General features: G+C 41.1%; 1 protein-coding gene across 4 annotated transcripts in view; it reads left to right on the forward strand.

The window, feature by feature from the left end:
• tafa5a (TAFA chemokine like family member 5a) overlaps window positions 1–27,220 on the forward strand; it is a 744,872-nt gene that overhangs the window by 374,842 nt on the left and 342,810 nt on the right. For all 4 annotated transcript variants that reach the window (XR_010977652.1, XM_068059142.1, XM_068059143.1 and 1 more), the window contains exon 2: window positions 19,322–19,471. Coding sequence is in view for 3 of the 4 variants with exons in the window: in XM_068059142.1 (XP_067915243.1) it covers window positions 19,322–19,471 (150 nt within the window). In the remaining variant the exon portion in view is untranslated. The remainder of the gene's footprint in view (window positions 1–19,321; window positions 19,472–27,220) is intronic.

A 27,220-nucleotide genomic window follows, 5' to 3' on the forward strand; every position in this document is an offset into this window, starting at 1 on the left:
CAGAATTGACCTTAATCAAGACAGACTAAAATCCTTCAATGCATTTCTTCACAAACAACTGTATTACCGTCTTGCTGTTGAACTCTTCGGCCGGAATTTTAACAGCCCTTTGGAGATGGGTTGGGAGATGGGAGGGGTGGTAAAATGGCAGCAGAAGGCATCGGGGGGATGGGGATGGGGGGGAGGCCCAATGTTGTCCCAATGTTATCCCGATCCCAGGGGATATTACCAAAGGAATGAATGGCAGTGGCTCGGCTGCCCATCGACCAGAGGCAGGCAGCCAATTAAAGTAATTAATTAACCTATTAATTGCCATTTTACCACCCACTGACATTTTAACAGCGTCGGAATGGCCCCTCATTGCATGGAGAGTCTGCCAGCTACAGAGAGGCGGCCTCCCAGAAGCTTCCCGGGGCGGGGCATAGGTGGGAGCAGCCTTCCTTTCCGGCAGCTTCATGACCTGCGGAGGCACCCACTGGCGGCAATGACCGCTCCTGCATTCACCTCTCCAGTTTCCTGGGCCTGTCTGTCTGGCCCTGGCAGATCAAAAATTTTTCTCCTGGCACTTCGAGGGTGCCTCAATATGGAGGCACCCTCTCTTTCCCCATGCAGCCTCAGCAGGGGCCACCTGTATCTGTGGCGCTGCCAAGGCTACAGAGCTTCTGGCCCTCTGATTGGACCGGCAGCTCGGGGAGGCAAGCCGCTATCCTTAACAGGATAGTGGTCCCAGTGGCGGCCTTTTAATTGGCCGCCATCGGTAAAATTGTCACTGCTATCCTGCCATTTGCCCTCATGGGCTCCCGACGTCGGAGCTCATGGTGTGCCGGTTAAATCCCAGTCTTCAAAACAGCTGCTGCTCCTTTGCTCAAAGCAGCAGTTATCGTTCCTGGGATGTCTGTATCTTACCCAGTGACATTACTACCTATGCTAAAACTGCTGCTTGCTGCTATTTCCTCCTGTAAAATTCGATGGGTACCAATATTTCCAAAATCATTGTGTGGCAGTTGTTGATGAGTTTTGAGGCAAACATATGCTCAACAGCTATGAGAGATGACATATTTCTATCTCCAAGCAAACATATTACAGCAGTGCAACAGAAAATTCAGTTGCTTCTCCCAGCTGTTGCTTGTGTCTGCCTTTAGTGCCTAGCAACTACAGTTGGCAACGTTAGCAGACAGACAGTTAACGTGTTAATGTGACACTCGACATCTGCTATTTTAATGATATACTGTTTATTTTAAATGGGTTAATGGCTCGGTTAAAGTAGCAGAGGAGTGTTATTGGAATGCATTAAGTATTTTTCTGCTAATGTTGGCATCAGTCATTTTTAGATTTGGATGGCTGCATGCTATCCAGCAGGAGGTACAAATACAATAGCAAAGCATTGACTTTTCTTTAGAAACCAGAAGACAGGATAAAATGTTTCATACGGAAACTACCTACCATCATAATCCTTTCTTCTGGTGCACTAAGCAATCTGGAATCCTTCTTGTGCCTCAGATATAATAAGATTCTTGGGACATCATGACTTAGAATGGTAAAAGCATAACAATTGATCATTTAGTTTTCCTCCTAAATGCCAAATTAAGTATGCATTCTCAGGAATATCAAAAATAATCAGGGTTGCCTGCGGGTTGTGTTGTTCACTGTTAAATGATTGTATGATAACAGGCTCAACAGTTTGAAGGTGGATTTAAAGTAGCAGTGAGACTAAGTTTGCCAAACAACCAACTTTTCCAATGTGGGAAGTTGCAAAGACACCAAAGTGTGATCTTTGTCCCCCTGCACAGTGCACACATTGAAATAAAACAAATCAAAAATACTGCATAAATGCCCCTTCACCTCAATGAGCAGGCAATGCAGTAAGATTTTAGTACAGTTTTTCCAGGAACTGAATCCACGGGCTGGATTTTCCAAGACCTTTGGAGACAGGCTGGGGGGCAGGAGGGGTTGGTAAAATGGCGGTGGAAGGGGACCCCTGCTGCCACGGCATGTTACCAGTGGCGGGAAGCTCAGTGGCGTGGCTGCTGCTGGGCAGCCAATTGTGCCAATTAAGTGCCCAATTAAATACCACTGCCTGCCTCCACCGGCATTTTACCGATGCTGGGAGGGGACGTTGCTGCTTGAGGAGATTGCCAGGTAAACTCTGGCGGCCTCCCAGCTGGTTCCTGCAGTGGAGTGGGGGGGGGGCATCCTTTATGGCCACTCCATGGCCCATGGAGGGGTCCCCCATTGGGCCATTGCCACTGGAAGGTGCCATCCCCCTGATTGGCAGGGCCTGCCTGTTCAGCCCCAGCACATAAGGAAAAAGCTTACATTTTCTTCTGAGTCGACTCAGCATCGAGGTGCCCTCCCCTTCCTGCAACCTAAGCAGTGGCCACCTCTTAGTGGTGCTGCTGAGGCTGTAGTGCTTCTGGCACTCTGATTGGGTCAGCAGCTCTGGGATGTGGGCCACTGTCCTCAATTGGATGGCATTCCTGGCAGGGGCCTCTTAATTGGCTGCTGGTGGTAAAATGCCACCCAGGGTCCCTCCGTCTGGCCACATGGGCTCAGGTCCCATTTTCAGTCCCAACGGTGGGACTACTCACCTTAGCATAAAATTCAGCCCTACATTAACAATTCTGATTGCTAACTGATTCTTGGTAGGCTTGGCTGAATATGGTAATCTGTTACCTAACCTGATACCATTAATAGTGATTTTTGTTTGCTTTGAATTAAATAAGCATTGCGATCTAATGTAGGGGATTATAAACTAGGGCCGAATTGGGTTGTAATGGACAGTAAGAACATAAGAACATAAGAAATAGGAGCAGGAGAAGGCTATTCGGCTCCTCAAGCCTGCCCTGCCGTTCAATAAGATCATGGCTAATCTGCCCCAGACCTCAACTCCTCTTTCGTGCCAGCTCCTCATAGCCCTCAACTCCCCGATATTTCAAAAATTTATCTACCTCCTCTTTCAATACTTTCAGTGATCTAGCCTCCACAACTCTCTGGGGTAGAGAATTCCAGACATTCACTAATCTCTGAGAGAAGAAATTCCTTTGCATCTCAGTTTTAAATGAGTGTCCCCTTATTCTGTAACTATTTCCCCTAGTTCGAGGTTCCCCCACTAGTGGCAACATCTTCTCAACATCTACCCTGTCAAGCCCCCTCAGAATCTGATATGTTTCAATAAGATCAACCCTCATTCTTCTAAACTCAAATGAATAAAGGCCTAACCTGTTTAGCCGTTCTTGATAAGTCAACCCCTTCATCCCAAGAATCAGCCTGATGAATCTCTTTTGAACTGCCTCCAATGCCAGTATCTCCTTTCTTAAATACGGGACCAAAACTGTCCACAGTACTCCAGGTGTGGCCTCACCAACACCCTGTACAGTTGGAACAAGACTTCTCTATTTTTAAACTCCAACCCCCTAGCAATAAAGGCCAACATTCCATTTGCCTTCTTAATTACTTGCTGCACCTGCATGCTAACTTCTTGTGTTTCATGCACAAGAACACCCAGATCCCTCTGTGCTGCACGTTTTTGGAGTCTCTCTCCATTTAAATAAGTGCCTGCCTTTTGATTCTTCCTACCAAAGTGCATGACTTCACACTTTTCTACATAATACTCCATCTGCCAAGTTTTTGCCCACTCACTCAACCTATTTATATCCCCTTGAAGATTCCTTATGTCCTCATCACCACATGCCCTCCCACCTACTTTTGTACCGTCAGCAAATTTGGATATATTACACTCTGCTCCCTCCTCCAAGTCATTAATATAGATAGTAAATAATTGAGCTCTTAGGACTGATCCTTGTGGCGCTACATCTTTCCAACCTGAAAAAGATCCATTAATCCCGATTCTCTGTCTTCTGTGAGTTAATCAATCCTCAATCCATGCTAATACATTACCCCTGATACCGTGAGCTCCTATCTTGTGCAATAATCTTTTCTGTGGCACCTTATCGAATGCCTTCTGGAAATCCAAATACACTACATCTACCGGTTCCCCTTTATCAACTCTGCTTGTTATATCTTCAAAGAACTCTAGCAAATTTTTCAAACATGATTTCCCTTTCATAAAACCATGTTGACTCTGTTTGATTGCGTTAAGCTTTTCTAAATATCCTGCTATTTCTCCTTAATAATGGACTCTAGCATTTTCCCAATGACTGATGTTAGGCTGACTGGCCTACAGTTTCCTGCTTTTTGTCTCCTTCCCTTCTTGAACGGGGGTGTCACATTGGCAGTTTTCCAGTCCATTGGGACCCTCCCGGAATCCAGTGAGTTCTGGAATATTTCGACCATGCCTCCACTATCTCTGCAGCCACTTCCTTCAAAACCCTTGGATGTAGGTCATCAGGTCCTGGCGACTTGTCTGCCTTTAGTCCCTTTAGTGTGTCAAATACTTTGTCCCTCGTGATAGAGACTGTTACAAGATCTTTCCTCCCATTAGCTCCTTGCTTATCTGATATCTGTGGGATGTTTATAGTGTCCTCCATCGTGAAGACCGATGCATAATATTGATTGAAATTATCTGCCATTCCCTTGTTCCCCATGATCAATTCTCCAGTCGCATCCTGCAAGGGTCCCACGCTCACTTTAGCTACTCTCTTTCTTTTTATATACCTGTAGAAGCTCTTGCTGTTTGTTTTTTATATTTCTTGCCAGTTTACTTTCATAATTAATTTTCTCCCTCTTTATTAGCTTTTGAGCCATCCGCTGATGGTTTCTAAAAATTCCCAATCCTCTGGCCTACCACTAGTTTTCACCGCTTTGTATGCCTTAGTTTTTGATTGGATACTCTCCTTGACCGCCTTTGTTAACCGCGGGTGGTTCATCCTTCTCATCGAGTCCTTCTTTTTGACCGGGATAAATTTTTGCTGAGCGTTATGAAATATCTGCTTAACTGTCTGCTGCTGCTCATCCACTGACCTTCCCCTTAGTTTATCTCCCCAGCCCACTATAGACAACTCTTTCTTCAGACCTCTGTAATTGACCTTGTTTAAGTTAAGGACACTGGTTTGAAACCCGAGTTGCTCACCCTCAACCTGAATTTGAAATTCTACCATTTGTGATCACTACCCCCTAGAGGATCCTTAACTACGATATCTCTTATTAATCCTATCTCATTACACATTACTAGATCTAAAATAGCCTGTTCCCGGGTAGATTCTGCAACGTATTGCTCTGAGTAACTTTAGTAATTAGATTGTACCATTTATATTAGCAGAGGATAGTGGAAGATAATGAGAGGCAAGCACATGCTTTTTTGAATGCATTTTATAATTTGGTCAGAATCACAGGTTTATACTTTCAACACATTCTTGAATTTCTGTACCTGTAGTTGACAAGAATTATATTGTTGACATCTTTGCCACCTTGTTCATCAGTGATTTTTACATTTCAAAATAAAGCCAAAGCTATTGTTTTCAGATCTGTTTAACACTTAACCCACATATATTTCCTACCCTGTTCCGTTTATAAGGTCCAATGTTGCTTGCATCTGTAAAAATTGGTAGCATTTTAAAATACATTCAAATATTTCTTCTTTAATATATTCTGAATGTTTTTTGTGACACTCTAAGATTGTCCATTTGTTTCTGAAGCAAATGAATTTTCAAATGTTATAAAAACTAAAAAAGAGCATTTTGGATATTTGTAAACCACTCAAATTTCATGAGGTTATAACATCACCCACACTCTTAGATATATGTTATTCTTTTTGTAATAACTGGACCATTTTTCATTGCATCAAATGTACTTTCTTGATGGAAAAATCATGTTTTCCTACCATTAGATGGAAATAATATTATATCAGTTTGTATCCAGAGGCATTTTTCAGCAGTAGTGCCAAGGTGTCCAGTGCTTCTTCTCTTTCTAAGTATGGTCATTAAATGCAAGATGTATTGTATATTAACCCTTAGAATACTTCAATACTTTTCAACAACAAGAACAGGTTGAATTTATACAGCACCTTTAACTAGTAAAACATCCCAAAAGCTTCACAGGAATGTTACCAGACAAAATTTAACACGAAGCCACATAAGGAGATATTAGCTCTGGTGTTGAAAGCTTGGTCAAAGAGGTAGGTTTTAAGGAGTGACCTGAAGGAGGAAAGGTACAAAGGCAGCAAGGTTAAGGGAGGGAATTCCAGAGCTTAGAACCATGGCAGCTGAAAGCACGATCATCAATGGCAATGCGAAGGAAAGGTTTCCACCAAAACCAAAACTCTAATAAGGTTATTCATTTTGGCAGGAATACAGTGAATTAACAAATGTTCATTTGTTCAGGGCATTTTTGTAATTTCAAGTTGTGACATTCATCAGTAGAAATTAATTTTACCAGATGAAGCTACAATGATTTTGCTGGTAATAATGTCTATACCTGGGCTACAGGTACAGCGATACTTAAAATAGTAATGGAAGTAAACGTAACTGTTTTAAAGCTCCACCATCTTGGAACTGCATATTCCAACCACAACTCCCTCTTTCCCCCTCCCCCTGTAATTTTTGTATAGGAATAGACTTGATGTACTTGCTGTGGATTCATTGCTTGGATTGAATGCCGACTTTGGCTAATTTGAGGGTTTTGCCACTTTAAAAGTCAGTAAAACTAATCTAATCATAGATATTGAAGGGGCAAAGGCCTACAAATAAGATTTCAAGTCCTACTTCAATCTGAATTATAAAGGACACTAAAAAAATCTAAAAAATATATTCTCTGTGATATACTATAATTTTAACTTTGCATTATACAATGCTGTAGACAGTTACAAATAACAATCTTACTTTGAGGAACATGATTCCTCACAGTATTAGTCATGACATGTTTATGTTAACTATACTGAGTTCTTTATACAGCAGGATGAACTTTGAATTCGATACGTATTCCATAAGATTTCTTTGCATGTTTTAATTAAAATAAAAATATAACAAAGTACTTGTGGGAATTTTTTTTCCAGTTTTTTTTACACAAATGGTGCAATTTTTATAACAGTCCTTCTAGCACATGTTTGTCTTTCTAGAAGTAATTAATTTCCAGCGAACTTCACAACAAGCAATCCAAGAAGACGAATGTGCTTCATGGATGTGATGTGAACAGCACAACAACCACTTAAATATGTTCCTTGGCTTTGGAGTGCACTCTCCTTTGCTATGGTGTGTGGAAGAATTTTAAAGGATCTGTTCCCCAAGCTGAGGCAGAATTGTTGGTTGTGAAATTGTTAGACTAACAGGATGTATTGCACAAAAAAGATATAAAATAAGTTTAACTCCACAGCTTATCCATAATGTTTATGATTGGTTCCTTACCTGGAGTGAGCCTGATTGACAGGCTCGGCCTCCAGTCAGGCAGGGAGTCAGTCGATGAAGGCCGCAGCACCAGGTTAAATCACCTGGGAGTTTGGGTTGGTGGGGAATGGGAGCGCAGGGAGGGGTGGAGGGGGGGGGCGTATTAAAGTTAAAACCTGAATGACAATGGGGCTCACAGCCTCATTATTATATTTAAAATTCCAGCCGCTCATTTTTTGGCCTCAGTTAAAGCTGGAAATGGATGGGTTGGAGGTGGGTTTGGGTCGGGAAATAGATTACGTAGACTCCACCCCTTTTCAGCATAAAATATCACCCCCATTGATTCTCTGATACAGATAAAGCTCGCTTTGTTGATCAAAAGGCATAACTGATGTAGAAAAAACATTTTAAAATAAGTGATACATTAAGGTACTGAATTCAAATTTTCATTTTTATATTTGTGGGAAAATGCACTAATGTCAGAATAATTACAGTTTGTAAATCTTGAGACAGATGAAATTAAAGGTGATCTTTAACGAAGTCAACTTATTCTAAATCAAAATCAGTGGAAAACTACAATTAATAAATTGATTTACATCAACCCACATATATTACAGCTATCTTCAAATATGCAAATGTTTAAGATACCTAGGATAACAAAATTATTTTATAAGTATAAAACTGGTTGTAATTGGCTGATACTTGTAATATCTTGCAACAAAGAGTATGAAGGTTTATAGGTCTCATTTGCTTTATTTAAGCGACAATGTTAATTTGGATCAGAGAATTGGATTGCTCTTGACTGAGGGAATTCATGCTTAACAATACCTACACCCATTGCAGTATTTTATGATGTAAATATCATCACTGTAGGAAATTGCGATCCTATGGCACTATTGGGTGGAATTGCTCTGATGTGTTGCATTTATCCTGTGGGCGAAGTGAATGTTTAACATGTAGGAATTACTGGTGTGTCCAGCAGTCCATTTAACCATGTTTCACAGAAACTCCTAAATTTCTTCTTGATGTCTTAAGTTTCTTGCTAGTCTCTAGCAATGAAGTAACTGCAGCTGAGTTTGTCACACGTATCACAGAATGTGAAGGGAGCATTTGTACAGAGTTCACATCAGAATTGAGGGGAAGGAACAGAGGAGTGTAAAAAGTGAACTGAAATCAAGAACATGTGGGAGAGTGGGGAAATTGAAAAGAAAAATAAGAAAAACTTCTATATTTATAGAGGCTTTCATGGCACCAAGGCGTCCCAAAGCATTTTACACTTTTGAAGTGTAGTCATTGTTTTAATATAGGAAAGGCAGAAACCAATTGTGCACAGCAATCTCCCACAAAGAGCAATGTGATACTGACCAGATAATCTGTTTTAATGTGATGTTTGATATCATCTAAACCTCTGCTGCCCATATCCTAACTTGCACCAAGTCCCGATCACCACTGTGCTCACTGACCCACATTGTCTCCTGGTCCTGCAGTGCATCAAATTTAAAACTCCCATCCGAGTGTCCAAATCCTTCTGTTGCCTCGCCCTTCCCTATCTCTGTAAACTCCTCCAGCCTGACAACCATCCAACTGACATCTTTGTGTTCCTCCAATTCTGGTCTCCTTGTTCATTCCTGATTCACATCGCTCCAATATTAACGGACGTGTCTTCAGCTGCCTAGGCTTTAAGCTCTGGTATTCTCTCCATAAACCGCTCCAACTCTCTACCTTTCTCTTCTTCTTTCTGACCCTCCTTAAAGTCTAACCAAACTTTGAGTCACCTGCCTTAATATCTCTCTAAGTAGCTTGCTATCAGATTTTTTTGAGAATGCTCCTGTGAAACAAGTTGGGATGTTTTACAATGTTAGAGACACTATATATATCCAAGTTGTTTTTGGTAGAGGATATATATTGGCCAGGACACTGGGGTGAACTCCCCTGCTCTGTTCTGAAATAATGCCATGGGATCTTTTACACCTGAGAGGGCAAGCAGGGCCTGGGTTTAACATCTCAACTGAAATCCAGCTCCTCTCATAGTGCAGCGCTCCCTCAGTACTGCAGTGGAAGTCAGTTTAGACTTTGTGCTCGAGTCTCTGGAGCTCGTTCTTGTGCCCAAGTTAGGCAACAGCTGGTTAGTATCAAGCTGTGCTTTTAAAAAAAATTTCCACAGAATGCAGGCAATCAACTTCAGGATCCTATCCTTAGTGCAAATAGTTTGGATGGAGCAGTTTTTGTCAGGTGTGTCCAGGAAGGTTTCCTGACTCAATATGTAGATAGGCCGACTAGAGGGGAGGCTATGTTGGACTTGGTGCTTGGCAACGAACCAGGCCAGGAGGCAGATCTCTGGGTGGGAGAGCGTTTCGGCGATAGTGATCACAACTCCCTGACCTTTACTATAGTCATGGAGAGGGACAGGAGCAGATGGGAAAATATTTAATTGGGGGAGGGGGAATTACAAGGCTATTAGGCAGGAACTGGGGAGCATAAACTGGGAACAGATGTTCTCAGGGAAATGCACGACAGAAATGTGGAGGTTGTTTAGGGAGCACTTGCTGCGACTGCTGGATAGGTTTGTCCCGATGAGGCAAGGAAGGGATGGTAGGGTGAAGGAACCTTGGATGACAAGAGATGTGGAACAGCTAGTCAAGAGGAAAAAGGAAGCTTACCTAAAGTTGAGGAAGCAAGGATCAGACAGGGCTCTAGAGGGTTACAAGGTAGCCAGGAAGGAACTGAAGAATGGACTTAGGAGAACGAGAAGGGGACATGAAAAAGTCTTGGCGGGTAGGATTAAGGAAAATCCCAAGGCGTTCTACACTTATGTGAGGAACAAGAGGATGGCCAGAGTGAGGGTAGGGCCGATCAGGGATAGTGGAGGGAACTTGTGCCTGGAGTCGGAGGAGGTAGGGGAGGTCCTAAATGAATACTTTGCTTCAGTATTCACTAGTGAGAGGGACCTGGTCGTTTGTGAGGACAGCGTGGAACAGGCTGATATGCTCGAACAGGTTGAGGTTAAGAGGGAGGATGTGCTGGAAATTTTGAATGATATGAGGACAGATAAGTCCCCGGGGCCTGACGGGATAAACCCAAGGATATTACAGGAAGCGAGGGAAGAGATTGCTGCGCCTTTGGCGATGATCTTTGTGTCCTCACTGTCCACTGGAGTAGTACCAGATGATTGGAGAGTGGCAAATGTTGTTCTCTTGTTCAAGAAAGGGAATAGGGATAACCCTGGGAATTATAGACCAGTCAGTCTTACGTCGGTAGTGGGCAAATTATTGGAGAGGATTCTGAGAGACAGGATTTATGATTATTTGGAAAAGCATGGTTTGATTAGAGACAGTCAGCATGGCTTTGTGAGGGGCAGGTCATGCCTCGCAAGCCTTATTGAATTCTTTGAAGATGTGACAAAACACATTGATGAAGGAAGAGCAGTGGATGTGGTGTATATGGATTTTAACAAGGCGTTTGATAAGGTTTCCCATGGTAGGCTCATTCAGAAAGTGAGGAGGCATGGGATACAGGGGAGGTTGGCTGTCTGGATACAAAATTGGCTGGCCCATAGAAGACAGAGGGTGGTAGTAGATGGAAAGTATTCAGCATGGAGCTCGGTGACCAGTGGTGTTCCGCAGGGATCTGTTCTGGGACCTCTGCTCTTTGTGATTTTTATTAATGACTTGGATGAGGAAGTGGAAGGCTGGGTTAGCAAGTTTGCCGATGACACGAAGGTTGCTGGAGTTGTGGATAGTGTGGAAGGCTGTTGTAGGTTGCAACGGGACATTGACAGGATGCAGAGCTGGGCTGAGAAGTGGCAGATGGAGTTCAACCTGGAAAAGTGTGAAGTGATTCATTTTAGAAGGTCGAATTTGAATGCAGAATACAGGCTTAAAGACAGGATTCTTGGTAGTGTGGAGGAACAGAGGGATCTTGGGGTCCATGTCCATAGATCGCTCAAAGTTGTCACCCAAGTTGATAGGGTTGTTAAGAAGGCGTATGGTGTGTTGGCTTTCATTAACAGGGGGATTGAGTTTAAGAGCCGTGAGGTTATGCTGCAGCTCTATAACCACACTTGGAATATTGTGTTCAGTTCTGGTCGCCTCATTATAGGAAGGATGTGGAAGTTTTAGAGAGGGTGCAGAGGAGATTTACCAGGATGCTGCCTGGACTGGAGGACATGTCTTACGAAGAAAGATTGAGGGAGCTAGGGCTTTTCTCATTGGAGCGAAGAAGGATGAGAGGTGACTTGATAGAGGGGTACAAGATGATGAGAGGCATAGATAGAGTGGATAGCCAGAGACTTTTTCCCAGGGTGGAAAGGGCTATCACCAGGGGGCATAATTTTAAGGTGATTGGAGGTAGGTTCTTTACACAGAGAGTGGTGGGTGCGTGGAATGCGCTGCCAGCGGTGGTAGTAGAAGCAGATACATTAGGGACATTTAAGCGACTCTTGGATAGGTACATGGATGATAGTAGAATGAAGGGTAGGTAGTTAGTTTGATCTTAGAGTAGGTTAAAGTTTCGGCACAACATCGTGGGCCGAAGGGCCTGTACTGTGCTGTACTGTTCTATGTTGTATGTTCTATGTGGAGCTTTGTGATCTGCCAAAATGGTGCTTTCTGAAATGAAAACAGAAGCGGGTTGCTACTGTTTTAATTTGCATTGTCCCAGTAACTGTACTCAGTTGCTCTGAATAAATATGCGTTGGTCATATTCTACTGCATTGACAGCTTTGTTAGGTGACTTGGGTAATTCTATGTTGAACTTCAGCGATATGTTATGAAATGTGTGCATGGAAGCATGAGGTTTTTGGTCTTAAGTAAGAATATTCTTGACTTCATGCTCATCTCTGTATAGGAGCTATGCAATTCAAGAGGCATTGATCAGTGAAAGGCTATGCGTGAGAATACTGACCTACAGTTTACAATGTCAGGTTGCACATTATGTTTACTGTTGTATTCTTATTCTGTTTCATGTCCTGCTATGTAATGGTTCAACATGGTTGCTTAAGAGTTGGGAGAAAGCAAAGCAGGACTGCGAATAATCCTTTTGCATTATCTGTTCCATTGAAGTACAGTAAAATCTATATGCTTCATCATTTTTTATTATTTATACAGAGATAAAAAGATGAACATTTGTAAAATATCAATGCCAAGCTGTTAATATATTCCCAATTTCAGAGGCACAACTAAATTATATTTTTATCATAAAAAGGTATAAAACCTTTCACCAGCAATACTCCAAGTACGAAATATGATTTTTAATTCATAATTTAAAAAAAATTACTGACCATATGCAGGACTTGGTGGCTATGTATGTTGTAACTTAATGATACTGCTTATCAAATGGACAACAAATAGCTTGCTCACAAAATGGTATTAACATAACTGCAAATTTATATTTTCAAAAGCAGGTCTGGGTGAAGTAATGCAATTGAGCCAATCAGAACCCAAGACAGCAGAGGTTTGTGCACTGTATGGTAGCATTAAATCTGCAGATTTAATCTCATTAAGTGCATCATCAACAGCTTTGCAAAATGGTTCAGCAATATTATTGTGGTCCTACTGTTTGTTTAGATGTAAATTCGTTATAACACATCTTACCTCGCATATGTTTATATGAAAAGGAAGAATGTGCAGGGTTATGGGGAGAAGGCTGGGGAATGGAATTGAGGGAATTGCTCTTTCAAAGAGCCAGCGTGGGCCGGATGGGCTGAATGGCCTCCTTCTGCACTGTAACAATTCTGTGATTTGCCTTGTAACTCACAGAAATCAAATGTATTCCACTATCTACTCAATTTTACTGCAAATAAAGGAATTTCGAGTGATAATTCAAAAGAATTATGTGTAACTCATCTCCTGTCCAGCATCTTCTCCCTCCCACTCACACTAAGAAGTTTATATTAATGGTACTTGAAACAGATGATTTAGTCATTTAACTCATTGATTTTCATGAGGCTTTGCTGTGCACAATTTGATTGTTATGTTGTCTATATCACAACAGTGACTACATGTGGTACATTCATCACTGGCTGTGAAGCACTTTAGAAAGGCACTAAATAAATGAAAGTTTGTTGCTCCCACTTAGTATTTAGGTTGTTATGGCCCCATTATTAGTGAAATGCCCCATTTTATTGCCATATTATGTTTAAATAAAAGATAGTAATCTGTTGTGTACCTCTGAATATGGAACGTGCAAAAGAACTGGACAGCACAATGGACCAAAAAGTTATCTTTTCACCTCTGGGATTTAGGTCTAAATCCAGCTTGGAGATATAAAATAAAGATTGCCTCTCTTGAACGGCTGTTTAAACTTTGAAAAGAAATGACATTGGAAAGTCAACAATCTAGATCCCAATGGCCATGAGCCCACAGCATAAACTGACCTCAAAGCCTCAACTAATTGGCACTCCGTTGGCTCAGAGGCCAAAAGGCCAAAAAGTGTGATAAATGGAACAGTCGCACTGGAGCAGTAGGTTGCTGAGGTACATTGACATGGTAATGTAATGGACCTTTGAGATTACATCTGGCCAAAGCCAAATGTGGCTCAGAAATGCTTGGTGCAAAGTGAAAAAAATATTCAGTCCTTTTGTACTATTATCTTTTAATTTTAAAGAGAAAAAAATGTTTTAAACATTTAGCTCAGATGATAGCAGTATTGTCTCAGGGTCAAAAGGTTGCATAATTGAGCCCCACACCAGTGTCTGAATTCTCAAACTCTAAGCTAACTTTCAAATCCAACACTGAGGGAAAATTGAATTGTCCAAGCTTCCATTTTTTAAATGGGACCATAAATTGATGTCCAGTTTGCTCATTCTGATGTACATTAAACATAACTGGCAGTGTTTGAAGATAAGAGATTTCTTCCAGTGCTATAGTCAATGTTTTTCCTCAATAATTTCCCCAACCCCTAAAAGAAATTTGGTTATTCATTTCATCGCTTTTTGTGGGAACTGGCAATGTGCAAAAGGGCTGTTGTCTTTGCCACGTAACATTGGTCACAACACTTTCAAGTAGTTCATTGTTTGTGAATCACATTGAGCCATTTCTGACAGATGTTGAATTGCATCATATAATTAAGTGTCTCGTTCTTTTTGTGGGTTCAATTAATAGACTCTCACTTCTCAGTCCGAAGGTTATGAGTCCATTCCAATATCAGTCCAGTACTTGCATTTGTAATCTCGACAGACACTTCAGTACAGTAGAGTGGGTGTCAGACATGTTGTCGTTCAGCTGAAACATTAAACAATCTGCCTGTGCTTCAAATAGATATTACAGATCGGGACCAATATTTAATAGAATCATAGAATGATACAGCACAGAAATAAAGCTATTCAGCCTATCATGCCTGTACTGAATCTTTCAAAGAGTTACCCATGCAGTAGAGCATGGCTACCCGACCCGAACCTGACGGGACCCGACGACGTGTCAGGTTCGGGTCACTCTTCTGGGTCTGGCATTCGGGCTCGGGTCGGGTCTGTCCGGGTCGGACACAGTGACAGCCAGGATGTCAAGGCGGGTAACACTCCACACTAGTCTGCAGTGAGCAATTCCATCCAAGGAAGGGCACAACCTCTTCAATAAAGTTGACTATATTCCGGTGGTCGGGTCGGGTCGGGTCGGGCACAGAAAAAAATGAAAGGGCTTGGGCCAGGTTGGGCTCGGGTTGGGCTCAGGTTGGATGTGGTTCTGTCGGGCTCAGGTCGGGTTTCATTTGCAGACCCGAGCAGGCCTTTACTGTGCAGTTCCACTCCCCTGCTCTTTCCCTGTAACTTTGTAAGTTTTTCCTGTTTAAGTACATACCCAATTCCCTCATGAAAATTATTATTGAGTCTGCTTCCAGTACCATTGTTTGATGACATAACAACAAGGATTTCAAAGTGAGTAATTGTATATGAAGCACTTTGAAATATTTTGAAAAAAGATAATAAGGCACTAAATGAATGCAAGTCTTTCATTCATATTTCAAATTGCTAAATTCATATACACACAATGTTCATTCATAGCATACTGACTACACTCTGGATGTTGATAAACTCTGCATAAGTAATAGTGGTAATTTCAATAAAGCTACCGCTGAGAGTTCTGCAATAGCTCTAGCAGGTCTGTCTGGTTATGATATACGTTGCATTTAAAATTATACCATTTTTTTTCTCTCTTAAAATGCTATAACATATGTGGAACATTGTAAACAGCATTCTGCAGACTTTGTAATTAAAGGCTAATGTCAGTTTCTGAAAATGAGCAGTCTTTGCCCCCTAGTGTGGAGCTCAATCTCTAAACAAATTATATTCAGCACAAAAAGCAACTTATGCCAGTGGTGTATTTTAAACATGTTTGCACCTCATGCATCACTCTAAATCAGTTGCTTAATTAATGGGTTAGGATGCAAGTTTTGTATTTGATGAACTGTTAATGTGATGCTAAATGTTTTAAACAATTAATAATGTTTTGAGGACTATATGGGTGAAGAAAGCAGGAATGTCATTCAGGCTTAATCATGTAGCTTAAATGGAGTCTATTGATTTATGGTAGCCATCACCAAAGAATGTTGACAGTCTGATTGAACCTAAATAAATCATTTGAGACTGATATAAAATCCTTATTAAAAATACTAAGGTTTAGAACATTTCCCATTAATTCCTATTGGTGCCCAAAAATTCCATTGGCAACTGGGCTGGGTTTGTGTCCTTGCTTCAGCAGTGACTCCTCCTGGAGGCCGGTGGACAGAAGTACGACTCAGGACACTTCTACGGTGTCTGTGCCGTACTCCATGGGGGTCAGGATTGCAGGGGGGTGGGGGTGAGGGGTGGGGGGGGGGGATGGTGGTGGTGGCACGGGAGGCTGCCTAGACCCCATTACATGACCTTGCCGTGACCCTGATCAGCCCTAAGCAAGCAGGAGAACCGGACCAAGAATTTTTTTTTTTATTTTCCTTTTCAGGATGCTGTTTGTCGCTTGCTCTAAGAGTTGGGTTTTATGGAGACATTTAAAGGAGAAGAGGGAGATTGGGAGAGGAAGAAGTTTGGAGGCACAATTCCAGAACATGGTGCCAAGACAACTGAAAGTACAGCCACCAATAGTGGGACAAAGGGTGGGGAGATGTACAAGAATCACAGGAATGGAGAATTTGTGGGGGAATTTTAGGCTGGAGGTGGTTATAGAAAAAGGGGCTGTTGAGGCCATAAACAGATTTAAATTTCAGGATGAAAATGTTAAATTCTGAGGCATTAGGGGACTGGGAATCAAAGGAGGTCAGCCAGCATTGGGGCAGTTGGGAACAACTGCAGCATTTCTGATGAGCTAAAGTTTACAGAGCGTAGAGCACAGGAGCCTAACCATGAGAGCATTGGAATAGTCAAAGGCATCGATGAGGTTTTCAATGGCCAATAGGCTGAGGGAGGGGTGAAGGAGGACAATGCTACAAAGGTGGAATTAGATAGTCTGTATACCAGATATGAGATTGGAAGCTCAGCTCAGGTGAATAGGATGCTGAGATTGCACACGGTCTTGTTCAGCCAGAGACAGTGGCTAGGAAGAGGGCCAAAGCCATATGCAAAGGTACTGAGTTGTAGTTGAGCCAAAGGCAATGACTTTGGTCTTTCCAGTGTTTAGTTGGAGAAAATTGTGGCTCCCTAAGACTGAATGTTGGACAAGCAGTCTGACATCAAAGAGGCAGTGGAGGGTTTGAGAGAGGTGGCGGAGATGTAGAACTGGTTATCATCGCTGTCCATATGGAGGCCGACCCCATGTCTGGTAATGATGTTGCGAAGTAGCAGCATTTGGTCAGGAACAGAAGCAAAGGATAGATCTTCAGGGTACTCCAGAGGTGATGGTGCAAATCCAGAGGTGGAGATCCTCTAGGTTTGATTGGATAGGATCATCAAAACTTACAGCACATAAGGAGGCCATTTGGCCTATTGTGTTTGTGCTGGCTCTTTGAAAGAGCAGTCATGCTCAGTCCCACACCACAGCTTTTTGACCATAACCCTGTAAATTCCACATGCCCAAGTACCTGCCCAACTCCATTTTAATATTACTAATAAAAATCAGCATCTTCCACCTTTTTAAGTCGCGTGATCTGGATCCCAACATCTTATTCAGATAATCAGCACCAATCATTTTCTTCCAATGTGAGGAATTTTCGTTTACATACGAACATATGAATTAGGAGCAGAAGTAGGCCATTCGACCCTTCGAGACTGCTCCGCCATTCAATAAGATCATGGCTGATCTGTTTGTGTCTCGAATTCCACACTCCCATCTACCCCCCGATAACCTTTGATTCCCTTGCCTAACAAGAAACTATCTACCTCCGCCTTAAAAATATTTAATGACCCTGCCTCTACCATCTTCTGAGGCAGAGAGTTCCAAAGTCGCACAACCCTCTGAGAGAAAAAAATTCTCCTCAACTCTGTCCTATAAGGGCGACCCCTAATTTTAAAACAATGTCCCCTAGTTCTGGACTCCCCCACAAGAGTAAACATCCTTTCCACATCCACTTTGTCAAGACCATTCAGGATCTTATAAACTTCAACCAAATTTCCCCTCACTTTTCTAAACTCCAGTGAAAACAAACCTAGTCTGTCCAACAATTCCTCATAAGACAACCCACTCATTACAGGTATCAATCAAGTAAACCTCCTCTGAACCGCCTCCAATGCATTTATATCCTTCCTTAATTATGGAGACCAAAACTGCACACAGTATTTGAGATGTGGTATCACCAATGCCCTGTATAACTGAAGCATCACATCCTTACTGTTACGACCAGATGAGAAAGAGGTCTGGGTTCCCTTTCAGCCGTCACCTGGTCTTACTGTAACCGGGTTTAATTTTAAACATACCGTGTTTTTAGCTCCCCCTTGGTGAATCCTTGTTCACCACTTTCCAATTATAAGGCAAAGAAACTAGCACAAATAGGCTTTCTCAGGTTTAAAGAAGAAAGATTGAAATTTATTAAACTTAAACTCAAATCGGTTAACACCTATGGATACACGACGTGCCCATGCTAGCATGCATACGTAATACACACATGCAGATAGGGACAGAAAGAACAGAAGAAAAAATAAAGTAGAAAAGTTTGAGGCAATCTCTGAAAAGGGTTTTTTTTGTTACTGTGCTTTGAGCTCGCTGTAGAGTCCTTGATTGTAAGTAGATCTTGCATTTCCTTGGGGCCCAGTATTCTTCTTAAACCTTTTGCACTGCAGGAGACTTTTCTCTCTTGGGGTTCATGTGTCTTCAGTGGGTTTTGGAATTCTGTGAGAAAGAGATGGGTGTAGACAGGAGAGGCTGTGGCGAGTCAGCCAGGAGAGGTCTTTTCAATCCAGGAACAAACAGCTTTCTGCAGACTCTCAGTTCAAACTGTACAATTCAGAAAAAAACCCAGACTGCCAAGCATGTTAGTCAAGTGACTAACTGGTTTCACCATGCCTTTTTGTGGATTATATTGGAGCAGGGAATAGCTCCTTCGTTCCAAACACTGTCTGTTAATATGCGAAAATGTCTTTCCAGCCAGGGCCCTGGCAACCCCTTGTCACAGGCCTTCTCTTTTTCCCAGCAACAATTTGAAATTTGATGTCCATGTGGCAAACTTAATGTGCCTCATTCTTGGCAGGTGGGGGCCTGCATGACATTACTTTTATTTTCAATTTCTCTCATAATGAAGGATAACATTTGTTATTGCCTTCTCCTATTGACCTTGTGAACTTTGCATTATCAATTTTTTCAATATGCTCTTAATATCCAAAAAAATTAAGCTAGCTGGATGCGACCCTTTCTGTTCAACATTCTGTGAATGTAATTGCTAAGAAAATGAGACTCACATGGTGTAGTGAAAAAACTGAGGCTCTTTACTCCATTATTTATTAAAAGGAGAGGATAGAAATATGCTAGAGCGTTAGGATATTTAGCAGAGGGAGGCCAAGTATACATTATACATGAATGCTGTTTGAAATATATTTCTGACAATCTGCTTTTCCTTGTATGTACATGTGATTGATGATTGTCTAGGTGCAGCTCACACATTAACACTAGATGCTTGTATTTTCTTTCCAGGTCAGCTCACTGCAGGTACTTGTGAAATAGTCACCCTGGACAAAGATAGCAGTCAACCGCGAAGGACTATAGCCAGACAAACTGCTCGGTGCGCATGTAAAAAGGGGCAGATTGCTGGCACAACAAGAGCAAAACCAGCCTGTGTGGAAGGTAAGAATCTGCTCCATAGATTAGATTTAAAGCTTTTCATTTTGTTTTTTCCTGCTTCCTTTGTCTTCCGAAAGAACAACCAAAGTTTAAAGAATGGTACTTGATAACCTAAGCTCTTCACTACACTGAAAATGCAATCATTTCTATTGTGATTAATAAGAATTAACAGTTGATTGGGTGGGAAAGAGAAATTTGCGCAAGTGTGGTGGGAATCCATTGCTATTTTTCTAGCTGAGATGGAATGTGACAGCTGATCAAAAGGTATCTTTGCAGTCAGAAGAATTTGGGTCACCAACAGCAGATGGAGAGCTGCATCTTCTTACACAGTTACAGCCACCGCTCCATATTATAGCTTGTTGAATGTTAAAAGACATAAAACACGCACGTTATCTTCCATGACTGGTTGATTGGAGTTCTGTGCAAGGCATGCTCTGTTCATTAATGGAATTAAAGGTAAACACGCTGACTCTGTCAGGATTGCTTTACTTACTGTTCTTTTATCCAATTATTTTTCTTTCAAGAAATCAATTTACTGGTGCACCTGTTTTGCAATTAGCATGGAAGTACAAAAGTTATTTTGTTCAATTTTGAATACTGTACATGGAGTTCATTGGAAAGGGTTTGGTGCACATAGAGATATCAATAATGCTACAATAAATCACCACACAGATGTTGTTCAATACTTCATGTGTTTAGTCAGCATGGTGCATAGATAGATAACATTTAACATAACATTCTATTTTGTGTAGAAGAGGTTCTGCACAGGGGTATAATCGAATGTATACAGTGCAATTTAAAATTTTTACAGGCAGATGTAGCTGGTAACATACGTTTGCTTCATTCACTTCCTCGACTGTGACAGACATTTGCTGCAAGGACAGGCAGCAGAACTGGTACAGTTGCATGGCTTGACTTTTAGGGAATTTTCTGTGAAAAATCATAGAGTCATAGAGTTATACAGCACAGAAACAGGCCCTTTGGCCCACCGTGTCCATGCCGACCATCAAGCCTATCTATTCTAATCCCATTTTCCAGCACTTGGCCCGTAGCCTTGTATACTATAGCGTTTCAAGTGCTCATCTAAATACTTCTTAAATGTTGTGAGGGTTCCTGCCTCTACCACCCCTTCAGGCAGCGTGTTCCAGATTCCAACCACCCTCTGGGTGAAATTTTTTTTCCTCAAATCCCCTCTAAACCTCCTGCCCCTTACCTTAAATCTGTGCCCCCTGGTTATTGACACCTCTGCTAAGGGAAAAAGTTTCTTCCTAGCTACCCTATTTATGCCCCTCATAATTTTGTATACCTCAATCAGGTCCCCCCTTCAGCCTTCTCTGCTGTAAGGAAACCAACCCTAGCCTATCCAGTCTCTCTTCATAGCTGAAATGCTCCAGCCCAGGCAACATCCTGGTGAATCTTCTCTGCACGCTCTCCAGTGCAATCACATCCTTCCCATAGTGTGGCGACCAGAACTGTACACAGTACTCCAGCTGTGGTCTAACTAGCATTTTATATAGCTCCATCATAACCTCCCTGCTCTTATATTCTATGCCTCGGCTAATAAAGGCAAGTATCCCATATGCCTTCCTAACCACCTTATCTACCTGTGCTGCTGTCTTCAGGATCTATGGACAAGTACTCCAAGGTCCCTCTGACCCTCTGTACTTCCTATGGTCCCACTATAATGTATTACAGCACAGAAGGAGACCATTCAACCTATCGTGCTTTTTATACTTTGTTCTAATGATAGTTAACCGGAAAATGTCATGGGAGCACGAGAAACAATGTGACACTTCCATATTAACTCAGTAAGTTATTGGAACAGCTGAATTATCTGACTGTACCAGTGCTACTGCAGATTCTGGGAGGTATCTTTACCCTGCACCACCCCCCCATATTTTCAATTCCAGTATCTCTGTCTACCCTCCTCTAACACATCTTACTCTATCGACTTTCAGCCCCCCCTCCCTCCTGATTTTGGCAGCTCTCCTCCTGGATCAAATTCTGACCCCATTGCTCTTGCAACTAGGAGACAGATGGTGGGCTGGTGGCTGACAGCCTGTGGTTGATGGGTGTATAGGCCAAGTTTCTGGCTGCAGACTGATGTCTGGGGCTGCCTGCTTTTGGGTTGCAGGTGGCTAATTGTGAATTGGTAACTTGTGGTGGTCTCCTGCCTGGCTGCAGATTGGCTTCTGCTGTTCCTAACTTACTGGGTTTGGATGGCTCACTTAGTTGTGGACACCTGGTTTCTAGTGGCTGGATGGATAGTGATCCTTTGGTGGCTGCAGGCGGGCTTCCTGCAGTTAGCTGCTGCTCATGTCTAGTGTCGACTAGTGATGGCTAGTTTTGATTTGGCTGGCAGCTGGTGTTACATGCATGGCCTCCAGTGACTGTTGCTGGTTGTGGATGGTGGTCTGTTGTCTGGCTGCTGTTAATTTCTGGTTTCCAGTAGTTGGTTTCTGCTTGTAGTAACTGGATAGCAAACTGGTCTTACTGGTTCATGTGAATTAGCTGCTCACTGGATAAAATCACTCAGTCATCAGAGAGCATGTTTTACATGTTTAAGTTGTTTGCTACGGTTTGTGGACATATTGAAGCAGAATACACATCATAAAGCATTCCTGTGTGTAGGTGTATATAATATTACTCTGTCCCAGAATCCTGCAGGTACATGAAGTAAAGTGTTGAAAATTAAACATTTCTGGCATATCCCAAACCTCCCTAGAGAAGAAATCTTATGTATGATCTACAATACAGTAATACACACTTTGAAAATTAGCATAATACTACTGGTTATGCAGTCAACAAGGACATGTATTTTGTCAGAATTATAATCACTGAATTAAGCTGTAACATGTGATGGTTAATGTGTGGGATTTCATAATGACAATTCAAGGGAGTGCTTTGAAGAACTATTATAACTGGTCCAAGCCTTTCATTACTTTGCTAAGTGGTTTATGAAGCATTGACATATGTAATCATTTTATTTTTACTTCTGAAGAAATGTTCTTTTCTTATGTTTTAATAAAATTAAATGCTTCTGCAACATTTATAAAAAGCTGTGACCTCAAGTTAGCTTCACAATAACTGTTGGATTCCATTTAGTGCTTCTGTTTTCTTTAAAGAGATAGCATCATGTATATAAAATTGTGAATGCAACTGGATGACATAATTGATATTCTGGAGTCTGATGACTAGCAACAAGTTAGGTAGTCTGGGGTGGAGGGTTGGTGGGTGAGTGTTTGAGGTACAGTTGGGAGGGTTCTGAGAAAGCAGAAGAGGGAGAGGGAGGCGTGATACCTTAGTAACCCAGACTATTTTTATGAGATCCGGGGGAGCACCCCGATCCTTTTGGCTTCACAAAATAAATTCTGAACTTACTTATTGAAGCCTCCACTGGGCAACTTCTACAGAGTGGATTCTTTTGTTATTCAGCTGTTAAAACGGCTTTGGGGTCCTGCCTGAATAGTAGGACTCCAACTTGCAAATATTTATGAGGCTTCTCCCTGAGGTAGGTGATTGCCTCAGCCGTCTGCTTCAGTATAATGACAGAGCAGAAACAGAATGGTTCTGTCCGCTTTCTGCCCAGTGAAGGGAGTTAAAATCCTCCTCTTAAAACCTTTAATAGATAGTTGCATAAATGTGTTTACTTCAGTTGGTAACTACTGCAATTTCTTCAGCAACAAAGTATTTTCCAACCATTCAACCTCTTTATTTCAGTTTCATAATATGTCTGCTTTCAATGTTCTTCTCTTAATTGTTTCCACTTTGCTCCTTCATCTCCTAGAATTGTTTCCATTGCTGAGGTGTTGTTCAATGGGCATTTGGGGCTCTTTATCACCTCATCCAAATAATCATTTTCTTGTGAATGTTGCATGTTGGAGCATGATTCCATGGGAAGCAACTCCATTCTGGTACATTGCTCAAGTAATTATTGTTCACGTGTGAGCATAACCAGTGTCAGCGGGCTGTTAACCATGATGGGTAACACAGCCAAGCACAATCCTGTTCCCACTTGAAAAGTTACATGCATGTACTTTCCATCAGGGTGTCACTGGGTAATGATCAGTGGCAGAAATCCTGGCTGAATTTATCACATATTGACCCAGGAAGACTGAGACCAATTGTAGCACCACTACAGGTGCGTTAGCCAATTCTGTACAGACCAGAGTTAACATTTCAGCCTTTTACGATGGGTACTGTTCAGTCATGCACCAGATATCCATTTATCCAAGGAGCCTTTGGGGATGCTTCTGCTTTCAATTTTAACACATTCAAGAGCAATTTAGACATCTTCCATCGAGCACCTTGCCCACCTGACAGCGCACTGTAGATTCAATTTGAGATAAATAGTAGACTGGTGGTGATGGATAGGGATAACTAACATAATGATAAATGATCTGTTAGCCCACCTCTGTTTAAATATAGCAGAAAAGGGAACTTTGTTTCTAACTTAACCAACTGATAAAGTTGTATTGTTTACATTCAGACCAGGTTCCAATTAATCTAAATAAGATCAATCTGAATGGACCGCTATCCTCTAAATAAACAGGATTGTTGTGTCACTGAAGTGTTCATTCAATATTTTAGAAGACATCTGCTGTAGTAGTTATGGTGACACTGATTATCCTATCAGCTCATTTATCAGTCACTCTGCGACAGGTCAGAATATAGGGAACATTAGAGACAAAGCTTCAAACACTCGGTTGGTATGTACTGCCTACTGATTTTAGCTGCAAGAATTGAAGCTGACAGTCTCGAGATTTGATGTAGTGACTAACTGTTGGCAGGAAATTAATTTCTTGGGCATAATTTGACCTTTTGTCTACCGGGATTTATTGGATTTTTTTGTAATCATAAAAAGCACTGATAACTGGTGCATTATAATTTGATCTTTTGCTTTGTTAAAAAGACCATATTTTAACTTAACCCTGCTGGCCTCAAATGATATGACAATCAAATAATGTGTCCGATCAAAGGACAAAATGCAGAATTTCCATTTTAGGATAATGGTGTTATGTTTAGGTTGAGATTCTAGAATTTATTCCACTATTGAACCCTATAGTAAAAAAGAAAAAAAATCACAGTATCAGGAGTGAGGAATACTTCTTGAAATGGAGAAAGCAGCAAGTTCAGGTTCCATTACGATAAACAGCCCAACCTGAAACGTTTCATTTTTCACACTGATGCCTTTGTTACTCATTAAACAACACCACCTCAGTTCTACCAGTCTGGTTAGACTGGCTGCACACAGTGGCACCTGAGAAAACTTGAATGCCCCTCAAGTTGACCTTCTGCACTTTGCTGTGCATGTATGAAATTGCTGACCAGTTCTAGGCATTTAATTTGTGGCAAATTGGACTTGAGTGGGGAGAGAGGTCATACTCATACCTATTCATAGATTCGTAGCTAGTCTAATGTTGACCATGAAACATTGTCGATTGTTATAAAAACCTATCTGGTTCACTAACGCCCTTTAAGGGAGGAAATCTGCTGTCCTTACCTGGTCTGGCCTAGATAGGATTCCAGACCCACAGCAATGTGGTTGATTCTGAAATGCTCTCTGAAATGGCCTAGCATGAGACTCTGGTTCTCAACAGAAATTAGGGATGGGTAATCAATGCTGGTCTAGTCAGCGACATCCACATCCCACAAATGAATTTTTAAAAATACAACGGTTTCAAAGAACATTTCCATGATATGCACTGGATTTTGAGGAGCTGTGGCGGTTCTAGTATGGAGCCACCTATCTAGATGGATCTTTGGAGAACCAGCACAGCTTAAAAACAATATGATTTGGCTCCTGTTGCCAAATCATTTGCACCAGATTTGCCACTGTATGTAACATCATGGATAGATTTTCATTTTGACAGCCCGAGGTAGTAATCTAGCAGAGCAGATTGCTCACCCTATAGAATCTGCCCGAATTCCAGAACAGATTTAACATTCTAAAGGCATATTCTATAAAGGGTGGGCAGTCTGGCAGGTGGTGAAGATGAAAAGCTAACCCATATATCAAAAGCTTTTCATCTAAAGAAAATGCTATAATGCATAAGTGACAAAATGAGTCTCATACCAGCAGCTAAACTGGAATTCAAGCATTTTAATATTTTTCATAAAGTCAATAAATTAATTTAATCAGTATGTAGATAGATATTGAACATTTTTATCATAACAGACGCTGGTTTCCTATGGTCTATGAATCATATCACACTGATCTTTATCGGCTAAACCGTAGAGAATTTGCATTCAAATTATCACCATCAGTGGAAGTAATTCCACAGAATATCATTCCATTCACTTCTAAGGAAATGAGTTGGAGGATTTAAATTTTTTATTTGAGTTTCACAAACTCTGGATTCACTATAGAAAGAGATTTTACTACATTTTTTTCATAACAATTTATCATGTACCAATATAGTTTCTCTTGTTATAGTCATATATTTTGAAAGGATGGTTATCTTTTCTCTCTATTAATAGTTCAGCACAAAAAGGGATGCAGGAAAAAATGCTGCTCGACTACAACTTGAACAGTTCTCTGCATGTCGCTCAGAAGTCACAGCAAAACATTTAAGGTGGAGCCAAATTGTTTTTGACATAAATGCCTCAGTTTTCAGACCATAATACTGACAATAATTCATTCTTTTTATCATTTACTATTGGTAATATGATTGGAAAACCAAGGCCAATAATTTCAATGTTACAAACAAAACTGACTGAGACATACTTCTGAGCCATTCTGCTTGAACTTGTCAGCAAGCCAGAAGAAATCATTAAATTAATTCATTTAGATGTAATGGATGATTTGAAAAGTTTTAATCAATAAGGTTTGTTGAATCATTCCTCATATCTTGAATTTCCTGACATTTAATGAATATGCATTATTACAAAGTCTATTGACCAATGGTTGCCTGGACTAAATGTGTCAATTAGTTTGTTGACTGGTTTCCAGCATTTGTTAACACTGTAAAGCATATTTTCCTCCCTGTTAATTTTGGTGTAATGGTTACGTTAACAGAAATGCAAGACCTACAGAAATTAGGAAGGAGCTATTTATTTGCGCTCTTGATGAGAAGAAGAATAATTGTCAATGACATTGAAGTACATTTGGCAAATGCAATAGGAACAAAGCCTGATTATTGGGATCCTTGACTACACAGGACTATAATTGGGACCTCATTGTTGTAGGTCTGTTGTACTGAGGTTTCATTCTACTAATAACTGATAATGTATCACATAGTTCTTGAAATACTTAATATTAATTCTGAGGGGAAATAATAATTCATTTGTCCAGCTCTCTTGGATTATTGGATTATTTATTTAAATAAATCATCAGTAAGAACTGGTTGTTTCTTCAGCTATTCAGAACTAATTTCTCTGATTTCTAAGATTCTAAGTCTTTCTCTTTAATATTTGCATCACCATTAAAAATGCAACTTACTTCCATATCTATAAACTTCAAGGTATGACAGAGGACAAGCAGCAAACTCTGGTCAAGGTAGATACAAGAAAAAAGATGGTGAAGAAAAGAATGGTACCAGAACCGAGAGGTTATATCTATCAGGAAAGATTGAACAGGCTGGGGCTGTTTCCTCTAAAGTACAAAAGACTGAGGGGTGATCTGATAGCAGTCTTCACCATTATGAAAGGGTTTGATAGGATAGATGTAAAGAAAATGTTTCTATTTGCAGAGGAGACAAAAACTAGGAGCCATAAATATAAGATAGCCACAAATAGATCCAAAAGAAAATT

This window comes from Heterodontus francisci, chromosome 27 (assembly GCF_036365525.1).
Source record: "Heterodontus francisci isolate sHetFra1 chromosome 27, sHetFra1.hap1, whole genome shotgun sequence".
Lineage (NCBI taxonomy): Eukaryota > Metazoa > Chordata > Chondrichthyes > Heterodontiformes > Heterodontidae > Heterodontus > Heterodontus francisci.